Source organism: Mercurialis annua, linkage group LG5, assembly GCF_937616625.2.
Source record: "Mercurialis annua linkage group LG5, ddMerAnnu1.2, whole genome shotgun sequence".
NCBI classification, from domain to species: Eukaryota; Viridiplantae; Streptophyta; class Magnoliopsida; order Malpighiales; family Euphorbiaceae; genus Mercurialis; species Mercurialis annua.
In genome coordinates, this window is record NC_065574.1 from 55,469,192 (window position 1) to 55,483,425 (window position 14,234).

The 14,234-nt window shown below is 33.1% G+C and overlaps 1 protein-coding gene across 1 annotated transcript; it reads right to left on the reverse strand.

Moving 5' to 3' along the window:
• Positions 1–8,927: 8,927 nt before the first annotated feature.
• Positions 8,928–9,413, reverse strand: LOC126682087 (uncharacterized mitochondrial protein AtMg00310-like). Its single transcript, XM_050377638.1, has one exon. The coding sequence runs from the start codon at positions 9,411–9,413 to the stop codon at positions 8,928–8,930; it is 486 nt and encodes a 161-aa protein (XP_050233595.1).
• Positions 9,414–14,234: the final 4,821 nt, after the last annotated feature.

Here is a 14,234-nt window from a genome sequence, read left to right on the forward strand (position 1 = left end):
ATCATGTCTTGGCCACTCCTTTATTTCCTCGACTTCTACTTCTGCTCAAAAACGCTCTTTAGCCTCGGGACTCCTAGAAACATTAAAAACGCTCCAAAAGTCGCCATATTTGCATAATTTCCCTGAAACACTCAAAATGATAATAACCACTAATAAACTCTAAAACGACAAATATTATGCAAATATCGACTCAGAAAACAGCCTATAAATATAGGAGTATTTCTACTCCTATCATCTAAACATAGTTAAGTGGAAATTTCACTCCAGTCTAGGCCATTGGGCTGATATAAGTTTAAACAAAACTAAGTATATCAGCTTCACAAACCGCTAGTCCCGCTTTCATTAGTATTTCAAAAATTGAATCGGTAATTTAATTAGTGAGACCGGATCCGGTCGAATCCAGTGTGGCCAAATTTTAAATTTTAAGATCAATCAGAATAAATAACATACCGAATTCTGGTATTGAACTAGCCGCTCCAGTTTAGTTTTCTAGTCGTTGTTTTAAACTTCATGTTGTATGTGAAGGGTGTTATAAAAAAATAAGATTATAATTAAAGACTCATTTAATAGTACTAGTTTCGCATTACGTGCTACGAACGTGACTCATGATGTGACTCGTCAATGTATAAATTAATTAAATTTATTATAATTGAATCAATTTATTTTATTTATAATAAATATTAAATTAGTTAGAGTTTTTATTAAAAATTAAGATTAAATTTTAATTTTTAAATTTTTAAATTTTTTATTATAATTATACCAATATTTTTTACTGTAAATTCCTTCCGTTTTGCTCAGTTCAAAATTTAAATTAAGTTTTTGGCCTTATAAATATGAAATTCTATAAAATTTGATTTCTTCAAACTCACATGATAATTAAATTAGTTGTAATAAATAACATAGATAGGTTGAACAAATATAAAAAAAACGGAATATATGGTAATTAACATAGTAATAACTCTTTTTATTGATGGAAATAAATTAGGTGAGTAGTTTAATTGTAGTAAAAATAGTTTAGATAATTATAATAGTATTAAGAATATTAGTGTAAATGTGTTTGTCCCTCTCATATAAAATACGTGAGTAGTTTAATTGCATTAAAAGTAGTTTAAGGTAGCTAAATTTTAGATAAAATAATTATTATTTACTAATAATTAAAATGATATTAAGGATATTGTTGAATATTAAGTGAGATGGAAATCCCACATTTGGAAAGATATGAGTAGAATGTGGAATATATAAGTGAAATGGACTACCTAACTCATTATTCTAGAGTTTTGAGTTTAATGTGGTGTTCGGCCCACGGTTATATGATTTATATTTTGGACCTCATGAATGTATTCTCCCATACATTGTGATCCTTCTAAACCAACAATTGGTATCATAGCCTGATTCAGCTGGGTGGAACTTAGTAACTCCGGATCTACCATTCCGAACGGGTTGGAGTCTAGTTCCGAGGTAAGTTGAGTGATCCAATATGGAAGGGTATCACATTCAAAAGGGAGATTGTTGAATATTAAGTGTGATGAAAATTCCACACTAGAAAGATATGAGTAGAATGTAGAATATATAAGTGAAATGGATTACCTAACCCATTACCTTAGGGGTTTGGATTTAATGTGGTGTTCCGTTTTCGGTTATGTGGTTTACATTCTGAACTTCATGAATGTATTCTCTCGTACACTGCGTTTTTTCTGAACCAACATATATTAACGTAAATGTGTTTGTTTGTTTTTTCCATCCGTATGTAATATAGATGAACATTTCGAATTGATTGTTTAGTAATTGGTTAAGAATGCAATAATAAGAGAGAGAACAAATGGAGTCAAACATTTAAGAAAAAATGTAGGCAAGAAGCCTAATTAGAAGTTAGAAAATAATCATAAGATATAGACAAAAACCGTAGGGACATATGTGGGATGACCTAACAAAATGAAAGGATAGGTCGTAGAATTCACCAATGATTAAAATATTAAATGTGAATGGTGTAGAAAAAGTTATGTGTCTTCCATTAGTAGCAACAAATACTATTTATTAATTTGTAGATAAAACAACAAAGTTTTGGTTATGTTTGCTTCTTGTGGCTATGGCTGTATCCAACTATATATGTAGATTTGCTCAAAAAATAAAATAAAAACTATATATTTAGATTTGCTGATCTACTATTTATACAAATATGTGTGAATCAAAACCATGCGTTTAAAGTGCAGAATAGTTTGTTATTGTCATCTTCTTCTAAGAGTGTGGTCTCAAGCTCCTCAAATTTTATGTGGTATAAATTAACTTAGTAAACTCACGAGTATGTTTGAAGATTGTTCAAATCAATGTTTTCAGAATCAAATTTGACATGCCGGTTCAACCGGTTAGATCATAAGATACATACCAGTTTGGTTTAATTTGGTCCAATGTTAATTTGATCCAAACTGATCGGTTTTCATAAATTTGATTATTGTTTATCTATAATTTTTATTTAAAATTACAAAAGTTAAGCAGTTTGAACTGAATGAACGGTAAATTAGTGGCCATACCGGTTTGGCTATCCGTTCGGTTTTAAAATGAACAAAGGGTCATTTCAACCTCCGAATCTGTGAGTCATGGTCAATTAACTCACTTAATCATTTTAATCAAATAAAAATAATATTCTCTACATTTAGATTAATTAATGATAAAATTGTACAAAATGAACAAACTTATAGACTGGTATGAACCAATTTTATCCTTAGTTGAAAGAGCATTATTTTTAATTAATTGAAACGACTAAATGTGAGTTAATTGATTCTAACATACAACTGCAACAACTTTTTGTTTGTTAAACTACTAATTGAAATGTAAATTTCAAATCTTAGATTCAAAATGTCTTAATTTTTATTAGAAATAAGAAAAGCTATAAATGTCTCTCTTGTTTCGTTAAAAAAATAATATATTTTATTTTTACATGTCTTATCTAAAAAGCTTTTCCAATGAATTCTTTGTATCAAAATTTTAATTTCAATTTCTTTTAGAAAAATTAAAATTTAATAAATTTTTTATAATTTAAATTTAAAGAAGAGAATGAGTCTGACTCTCCACATGTAGAGAGTCAAACTCACTCTCTATATAATATCGTATAAATAAAATTTTAAATTTTAAAATAATTTTAATTTTTTTTGTTATTAAAAATATATTATTATTTCTTTTTTTAACATAAAAGTTAATTAAAAAATAAAATTAATTAATTAATACTATTTAATATTTATTAAAATAAAAAATATAAGTTAAAGAGTTTATTGATTAAAATTAAAAAAAATCACTTTTTATTTTTAGACTCTCTTTTTTTATTAAAAGTACCGCTGGAGATATTTTAAATAGTACATATCATATTTTGTATGAAAAGTATTATTTTTATCTTTTTTTTTTAATATTGATGACTACAATATTATACGTAAATTACAAGACCACCATTAGTAAAGATAAAAATTAAAATAAAATAAATGATGTTTTAATTATATGAAAGAGATTTTCTTTCTTTCTTAAAAGGGACGTATGGAGTACTATCTATGAAGAAATGTAAGGACATGTATCCAGCTAGTGGCCTGATACAATAATAATCCCATTTAATTAACTAATGGAGATCACGATCATGATCTACTTATGTCAAAAATCTAATAATCCAACATTTAGCAAGCCCACGTCATGTGTTTAAGGTCCTGTGTTGGTGGTTTATGATTTCTGTATCTGAGAAAATTATTCGTAATAATTAATTTAATATATTCAATTCTTCTAAATTGCACATAATCAGTCATAATATTTTTTTTTTTTAATATATTCAACTTCTGTAAAATTTTAGTGAGGGAATTTTGATATGAGATTGATTATGTAAAAAAGCATCTGAAATGTCACAACTATTACATACCTAAGTTTGTAATTAAATGACTTTCTAAAAACATAGGCAGTCCAACTTATCACATATACTTGTGTGATCATTTAACAATGTCATTTTTGGCTGCATGATATAGTCATGAAGATATTATGTTGTAAATTATGAATCTCGAGCTACATATGATATAGATGTATTAACATAGGATATTTATGATTTCATCCAAAAATAATTATTCATGATCCGATATGCACTCATACGATGTCTCTACTAATTAACATGCTTAATTTATTCAAAAGTAAAATGTAAATGTAGCATAAAATTTTTCAATTATAAATAATAAAATATCATATCATATTTTAAATTTAAATTTAAATTTTTATATTTTTATCAATTATTTTAATTTTTAAAATTATATCATAAATTGAATGGTTTATTGTAATTATATTTATTTTTAATTAAGATTTATATTGTATTAACGTGGCATGCCACATATTATCCAATTGGCAAAAAGTTTTGACATATTATTGTCCATCTAAATTGTGCATTCTTTGAAGGTGTTAAATTGAGACCATAACCAATGGGAGTTGGTCCAAGTGGTAAGCGGTTTGGTATCGCTTAAGCAAAGTCTCGGGTTCGAGTCCTTGTGAATGCAGAAAATTCCCACTGGAAGACTCACCCACCATGCCAGGTGCGCGACACGGGTCGGATCCGGATTAGTCAGGGCGAAGCTTTAAAACCGGATGGGCTTACCAAAAAAAAAATTGAGACCATATATAGCATGTCACATCAGTAGAATTAAGTTCAAATTTATATATATATATATACATAATTGCAATAAATCTTTCAATTTGAAATATTATTATAAATATTTTAAGGTTTGATCTTAATTGATAAAATTTATTAAAAATGGATTTAAAAAATTGGCAAAAATAAAATTTTAATGAAATTTATTTTTAGTTAATTAATAGAAATAAAAATTTAAGTTTATATTACCGGTCTGATGGTCCAAATTAAAAGTATATTTTTGTAAATCTAGCCGATATTTTTCATTTCAATAATTTTAACCTAGTTTTAAAGGTTTAACGTTGAGTTTGATCAATTTCACTAATTTTTTTTATCTTAAAGACTAAAATTTCCATTAATAATAACAAAAAATTTCACTAATTGTTCTATTTGACATATATCTATAGTTTTTGCAATGATAAATGAAGATAATTCATATATATATTTCAAAAAAGTATTATTTTATTTTCATAGTTTTACATATTATTTCTAAAAGTAAATTTTCTAATACTTCTTATTACATAACAGTTGAACAATACTTGAAGTTAGACTAGAATTTCTGACAACTTTTAAAATAAAATAAACATATCCAAATTAAATATTTTAGTTAAATTTATAAAACAATAAATAAATGGCTGAAATTTTATATCTTTATACTAAAAAAAATAGTTACTGACCGACAATTCTGTTGGTAAATACTAAAGGCAAAAGGTATAAAAAAAATCTCGTAGTTTTCACAAAAATACAAATCAGCCCTTTTACTTTTTTGGGGTATAATTAAATCCTCTTTATTTTCAAATATAATAAATAACCCCTTTCATCCATCATCATTAGAAACACTCGTTAATGGCTGACATGTCTCTCATAATCATATAGAAAAAAAGTTCAGAAATAATTTTAATATTTAAAATATTTACCAAAAATTTGAGAGGGTAAGTGTCCCAAAAGTAAACTAAAAGGGTTTATTTGTTTAATTTTAAAATAATAAGAGTTTAATTGTTCAATTTTAAAAATACGGGGGCTTAATTGTGCCCAAATAAAGTAAAAGGGCTGATATGTACTTTTGAGAAAAATTCGAGGACTTTTTTGTACCTTTTGCCAATACTAAATACCAATAATTCTTGATAATACACTTCACTGATGGATTAATCTGTCGCCAATTAAATGGTCAATAAATGTGTATTTACATCTGCTGATGTACCCATCGTAAATACAATATGTGCTGATTTTTTATCGGTTAACACTAAATGCTCTAATAGTAAATAACTAATTACAAAAAAAATTCGAAAAAATATTAATTATTTGAATAATAGGATTATTGAGCATAGTTTCTCAAAAGTAAAAAGTTTAATTATCTTGTAGCCCCTCATTTTCATCAAAAGTTATCACCTCTCTCTCTTATATTGTTGATGTTGTAAGTATAATGAGTGCCAATATATGTCATAATCCATTAACTATAGGAAATGTTATGAGATATGGTTTCCCATGTATTACATACCTAATGAAATGATAAGTGAAAATGGAAGTCAGTGTACATATTAGGTCAAGAAATGCATATTGTAAATTATAATTTTTTTTAAAAGAAACATAAAATAAAAAAGAGTGGTACATGGAAATTTGCCTCCCTCAATTGGGACACTACACCAATAAAATTACACAACTATGCATTCGAACAAATTGGGTCGTTGTCTCTAATTTATATTTCATCCCAATTACAAATTTCGGTCAGGATGTTGATGTTAATTACTTTTATTTTTTTATTACCATTTTAAGTATTTAAGTGGAATCTGACTTGTTTATCAAGAATTTTGAAAATAAATTTGTTGCGATTGGGATGAGATTGTTGCATATCATAAAGCATTCTTTTTGTCCTAAGAGGTTATCTTTCAAATAATATTAATTTTTTTAGATATAAAATAAAATTATAATGGAACATCATCTAACTGTTTTAATATTTAGATGGATATTCATTTAATATAGTATTAAAAATTAAATAATTAAAAATAAATTATTTATTCAATCTTTGATAGTTCTCAATATTTTTATTTAATATTTAAGCATAGAATAAGATAATCAATGTGTTTGATCATATTTCAAATTCAATGAACATTATTTGTGCATGAAGATGTTGCACTTAACAAAGTACAAATTTTAGGCAGATTGTTACTAGATAAACCCCACATCAACATATTCAATTTTTCGTTTGGTAGATAAGATAATTAATAAAAGTTCATATTTGATCTTTGAAATTAAAATTAAAAAATTAAATTCATGACATGAAAAAGAAATAAAAATAATTTATCAATATTGGATCAGCTACTATTTTTAACCAGATTAAAGTGTAACTTATTCCAAATTGATGAATTGGGGCATTTCTTTTTTCTAGATCATAAACTTATTTTTGTTTTAATTTGTTATCTTAAGTTGAAGAATCGAAATGAATTTTTATTGATGAGTTAATTATCGAGTAAGGATATGAGGAATTGCTTTTCAGAACCATTTACACACTTCAAATTGGTGGCTATATTTACATATAAAGATCGAAAGATTAAAGTTGATTTGATAAGTTTTGCCTAATATAGCTAAGCCATTTGTTTGCTTTTGGGTATGATTTGGATGACAAGAAATAATTTGCTAATTTTGTTGTTAATTAACACGGTCGTCATCATCATGACTTTATGACAAATTGACAAATTGCAATGCCAATTTTAGTTTATTTTATTTTATTTATAGAAGAAAGATTTGCTAATGCTAATGAGATTAATGGTTAACACCTGTATTCCTTAAGTTAAAGCTTTTCTTTTATACTTTATAATAATTTTGTGCATGAAAAAGCTTGATTAGTTACTAGCTAGTTATAAATTAATTAATTATACCATGGAAAACATAGTGAAAATGGATTGGGAAAAGTGGCTTCTTCAAATCTAATTATAAAATAGCATGTTTTCAGGGGAATATGATTGTTATTATTGAACGGCTCTATTATAGCATCAACGGTCATCTTTAAAGTCCAAAAAAACTCAAAAGAGGCCAAATCTTTTATAATAGCTTCAGGAAAGTAAATTTTTTTTCAATTTTATTTATATCGTTTTTTTTTTTGAGAAACAAGTATGCTTTTCATAAATCAACCAATAGAATTTACAAGTTCATTAACCGGATAGGGAACTTCACCGGAAAACAAACAATCACGCCCGAAAAAAACACCCCATTTAGCGAGGGCATGAGCGACTTGATTACAAACTCTATTAACATACTTAAAACAAAAAGAACGGTCACCGACAATGTCTAAACAATCATCAATTATGGACTGAATTGGATCAATAGCGACGTCAGGATGAAGTACCCTGCTGATAACATTCATTGAGTCTGATTCCACAATCATCGTTGAAGCAGAAATGGCATCTGGAAGCTGCAATCCAAACCGGACCGCCATCGCTTCTGCTGTTTCAGCATCAGTTACCCCATACACCACGGAGACCCCACTGCTAACAACTGCACCTTCATTATCGCGAATCACAGCACTGATTACTGACTGATTTCTGGTTATCTGAATTGCTGCATCCGTATTCATCTTGAGCACATTCAAAGGAGGAGCTTGCCAAGCCTGAGCTGGAACCTGACCATTCCTCTCCTTAATCCTCTCATCGCTTTGAATCATGCCGGAGATGTATCTAAACAGCAGCGGCGGCGGCAGTCTTCTATTCTCGAAAACGATATTATTACGATCGTTCCATATAGTCCAAAGACTAAGAATAAAATATGGCACCTCATCAGCTTTTAACGATGATAACATCACCTCTATCCAATCAACCAGCGATGCACTCTGATAACAATCAACGCGCAAACTTAAAGGAGAGAGTAACCACAAACCACGGACCTCCTGACAGTCTTTAAGAGCGTGCAATTCAGTTTCATCGTGTAACCTGCATCTAGGACAGCAAGACGCCACAGGAACTCTTTTCCTCCCTAAATTAACGTTACAAGGAAGAGTTTTATGGCAGATACGCCACAAAAAATGTCTGACTTTTGGGGGGACCGGACACCTCCAAATCTTCTTCCAAATGGGACTACCAACACCTTCACTCGACGTACTAGCGATGTTCCTGTTCAGCATGTCACAGGCTTGATAATATCCAGTCTTGACCGAGTAAACCCCATTCCTTGTCATCGTCCAAAATAATTTGTCCGGCGGGAATCTTAAACTCAGGGGAATCTTCAAAATGCTTTCAACTTCATGGGCCAAAAAAACTTGTTCCAGTTTACCTTTATCCCAAGTTGAAGTATCTTAATCTATGAAACTACTGACATAACAATCATCCGACAGATTCGGCTGGCTCACAGGTTTCATGTTATTTGTCGTAGTGATCCAATTCTCCTTAGCTGCATTCACCGTCACTCCATTGCCAATTCTCCAGGCCAACCGCGAGTCGAGAACTTTTTTCCCTTCCATTATGCTCTGCCACACGAAGCTCGATCCCCTTCTCAAACTAACATTACGAAAATCAGATTGAGGATGGTACTTCGCCTTTAAAAATTTTGCACAAAGAGAGTTAGGATTCTGAATCAATCGCCACGCTTGTTTAGCTAGCATGGCTTGGTTGAAAGCTCTCAAATTTCTGAACCCGAGACCCCCATTTTTCTTCGCTTTGCAAATTGAATTCCAACTAACCCAAGGGATTTTTTTCTTCTCCTCTGACCCACTCCACCAAAATCGCGAGATTATTCCTTGCATATCTGAACAAAACGAAACTGGGAGAGCAAAACAACTCATGATATACGTTGGAATGGATTGCGCAATAGATTTAATTAGCACTTCTCATCCTGCTCGAGACAAAAACTTCTCTTTCCACCCCGAGATTCTCTTGTGGAGCCGATCTCTAAGGAAAGCAAAAATAGGTTTCTTCGACCTACCAATCATCGTGGGCATTCCTAAGTACTTATTAAACTGCGCCACCTCTCGAATGCCCAACATACTCAGAATCTCCTGTCGAACACTCAGAGGAGCTTTGGAGCTGAAAACCATCTCTGACTTGTCATAATTAACTATTTGGCCTGAAGCGCGCTCGAAGCAATCGATAAATTGTTTTATGGCCCTACACTCCTGGGTGGTAGCTTTAGCGAACAAGACGCTGTCATCAGCGAAAAGGAGGTGATGGACCCTCGGGCCTCCTCTGCAAATGCGGCTACCTGATATAGAACCTCTCTGACTGGCCTGACGAAGCATTGCTGAAAAACCCTCAAAGATCAACAGAAATAAGTAAGGAGACAACGGGTCCCCTTGCCGTAGCCCTCTCTGAGGCTCTATAAAACCACAAGGAAACCCATTAATCATAACCGAGAAAGTAACTGAAGTAACGCAGCCCATGATCAACTTGATAAACATCGCAGGGAAACCCATTTTGACCATAGATTTCTTTAAAAAAGACCACTCAACTCTGTCGTAAGCTTTGCTCATGTCAAGCTTCAATGCTACAGTCCCATTCTTTCCTTGAGGTTTTTTTGCCATAGAATGAAAAATCTCAAAAGCGATAAGAGCATTATCTGTAATCAATCTCCCAGGAACAAAAGCACTCTAAGACTCACTTATAACGCTTGGCAGGACAACCTTCAACCGGTTAGCTAACACTTTTGCAATCAGTTTGTATATGACGTTACATAAACTGATCGGTCTGAGGTCTTTCATAGCTTCTGGGGAAGCCTTCTTCGGTATCAAAGTGATATATGTATGATTCATTCTAGGCGGCATAACTCCATCACGTAGAAAAGACGTCACACACTGAACCACATCATTACCAACAACATCCCAGTAAGAATTGTAGAACATCGCAGGCATCCCGTCAGGACCCGGAGCCTTAGAAGGACCCATGTTCTTTAGAGCTCCCCTAATCTCTTCAACACAAAATGGGCGAGTAAGGAGCTCACACTGCTCGCGGGAGATAGTTGAGTCGATACTGTTTAGGACCTCTTCTTGGTTAGTTGGGATAGAAGAAGTGAAAATTGATTTGAAGTAATCAATAACCACTACCATAACATCATCGCCAGATTTCCACATACCATTGCCATCACGAATCCAAGAAATGGTATTGGTCTTCTTTCTATTCGACGCTTTAGTGTGGAAAAATTTGGTGTTTCGATCCCCTGCTCTGAGCCAATCGGCTCTCGATCGCTGTTTCCACATGACCTCCTCTCTAGCCAACAGCTCATTCAGGTCAGCATTCACATCGCACTCCTTCACTCCATCACCGCTGTCTTGAGCAGCTTTTAACTCTGCCATCTTCTCTTTAATTTTGCGACGCAAACTCCCAACATTATCAAACGCCCAAGACTTCAGATTGGTCCCGCAACGACTCATTCTCCCCATGAAATCCGTCTCATTATTCAGACTATGACCCCATGCCTGGACAACAGCGTCGCCAAAATTGTCATGAGACATCCACATTTGTTCGAATCTGAAAGGCTTAGGGAACTTCTGAAAAAGCCTCCGGTTTGAAGTAGCCGTGAGGGAGTAATTTGGCGCCGGAGTTGTATTAATTAAAATTGGACAATGATCAGAATTCAGCCGAGCCAGATGGACAACTCTACACCTCAAATAGCAATCATGCCATTCTGCATTCGCAAAAAACCTGTCAAGCCGAATCTTAATCAAGTCGTTCGCCCTTCGGTTTGTCCAAGTGAACGCATCCCCTTCAAAACCCAAATCATTCAAGCTACAGTCATCCAACGCCTCCCGGAACTCATTCATCTCCCTTTGATCCCTTATTCTACCTCCCTCTTTTTCAGAATGCAACAGGTACAAATTGAAATCTCTGAATAGAAGAATAGGACAATTCTCATTACAAACTTGACGAATAAGATCACACGTTCGACTCTTGTTACCTGCTTCCGGCCAACCATACATACCCACACCTTTCCAGCAAACATCTGTCAACTCGTCATTAACAGAAAAAGCAATGTGATTTTGCGTAAAGCTAGTAATCGAATCATTCACTACTTTGCGCCAAAAAAGAGCAATGCCCCCTCGTCTACTATCAGAATCAACAACAAAAGAATTGTAAAGCTGAAATTTTCTCTTAATAAAACCAAACTCATAATTCGAGAGCTTTGTTTCCATTAAAAAGAAAATGTCCGGGGAATTATTATAAATAAAATAATTAAGCGCACGTACCGTCCAAGGATTCCCCACACCTTGGAGGTTCCAACTGAATATTTTCATTGCTTCCGGCGAGACTGCTTAACAGTCTCCGCCGATATCTCAATATTGTTGAACTGTTCCACGAACCCATCTCTAGCTTTCTTCGAGAAAAGGTTAGTTGGATCTGATACTATCTGTGCCTCCACCAATGATCTCTTTGATTTTCCCTTCGCACTCATCTCCTCCCTCTTATCCTGCTCACCATCTTTCACCCCCTTACTCCTCTTTCACGTTCCTTTCGTACCTGAACTGGAGCCCTTTGTATTTTTTAGTATTGTAGTTACATCAGTATGAGCAAACTGATGACTACCTTGCGCTTGCTGAACATTCACCTCCACAAAACCCTCACTCTCCTTTCCTTGCAATTCCACCACATCCTGCAAATTTGGCATTCCTTTACGAGTCTGCTCCTCCCCACCATGCTGAACATTAGGTTGTATTTGAGTAACTATGAGCTAATCCACCTCATCCCTGTATAAAGCACGCTGTGCATGCTGTTTCCTTCCCAACTCACCCACCTCGTCTTCGTTCCTGGTAGGATTACTGCCCATAAAAACCCCATTCTGCTTAGAACCAGGGTTGTGTCCCATCAGAATACGTTTTCTGGGAGTGCCTCGCAGACTAGGACCATAAGGCCAATCATTAACCTCAGTATCATCAGGTTTATCCTCGCATTCGGCAACAGTATGATCTAATAACCCGCATCAATAACAAAAATTCTGAATTCGCTCATATTTAAAAGCAATCCAACAATGATCTCCAATGGGGTTAATGATTTTAGTCCCTCTAATAAGAGGTTTTGAAACATCCACCATCACTCGAACCCTGCTGAATCTGTTCCAGCTCCCCACCTCATCAGTACTCCATTCAACGACTCTCCCCACTTTCTGCCCTATTTTCGTAACTGCCGCTTTTCCTCGACAATTCAACGGCAAATCGTATATCCGAAGCCAAAAAGGGCAAAACTGCAGCCCCATATTATTAGGTTGCATATTACCCATCATGGGTTCAAATATTATGAGCTGTTTGTCAAAGTGCCATGGAGCTTCCCGTAAAATCCTCTCCTTATCAATCTTCAAGTTAAATTCGCAGACAAATAGGTTATCGCCTATGTCTCGGAGAGTAAATCCCTTTGCCAAACTCCACGCACTAGTTAGGGCATTATTCATATGGGACATGTTATAGGGTTTTCTTGTTTGAAGTTTCCCAACAAGGCTCATGTTAGCCCTTCTCTCCACCTCGTCATCTACCACATCCTCTAATGTGATAGCTGCGCTTTCATCCTCTGTAAGTGTGAGGTTTGCATACAAATCAGATAGCTCCCCGGCCATAGTAACAAACGTGCAAGCAGTCAGAATGACCAGAAAACACGCAGAATCACAATAACGGAATAAATCCGAACATAAACTCTAGTAGGAAGACAGAAACCCTAACCCTAGGTAAACCCTAGAATAGAGAGGAAACTCCACGTTTATCGGGAGAGGTATTTATATCGTCTTGAAACGCATGTTTTTGTTTCAATAATGTCCAATTAAACAATTACACTGATGTAGTGCCAACGTGGCGCTGATGTGGCCACACATCAATGCTACATAAAAAATTGTGTAGCTGGAAATAATTGAAATGAAATTTTAAATTTTATGAAAAATTGGATAAAATTGAAAAATTTGGATTTTTGTGAAACTTTCATGAAAGATTTGACCTTTGTTTTTGATAATTTGGGGAGAGGGAGCGCTTGTGGGAGGAAACGAGCTGTCAACTTTCATATTATCATATAATTTCAAAAAATACAATTAATACTATGAATTTTTATAATTTCTTTTTCTATTTTTCTTTTATATAATTAATATAATCACACCACCTCATTTACCTATAAATAGCAATAAATACTAAATCATTAGTGGACTTCAAATATGAATAATATAAAAAACTTAACTTTAAAGATTGTTATTTACTAGAAGTGGACCAGAGTTTTAGGGGACAAAAATAGAAAAAGTGTACAATTCTATTGGGACGGAAGGAGTATTTAATATTTTTTAATATATGTGAAATTAATATGAACAAAAGGGTCAAGGCAGACTTCAAACTTGTATTTTGGGATCAAATAAATATAGTTCAACTTTTTTGAATTAATTAGATCCAAAATTTTTATTTTCACAAATAAATCCTTTTGATCACAAGGAAGAGGTTTCTCCTAAGAAGCGTAAAAGAATTTCTAAGGGGTCGTTTCATCGGCATCGTTCATAATTTTTGATTGGATTGAGGGGCACAGTTCTCCCCAACTTTCTAATCCTGATGTTCAGAATGGTTTCTTGGCTAGCTTGTTTATTGTTGATGACATTAGGTCTCTTAAGTAGAAAAACGATGAAGACTTGGTCAACATAGCCTGTATTTATAGCC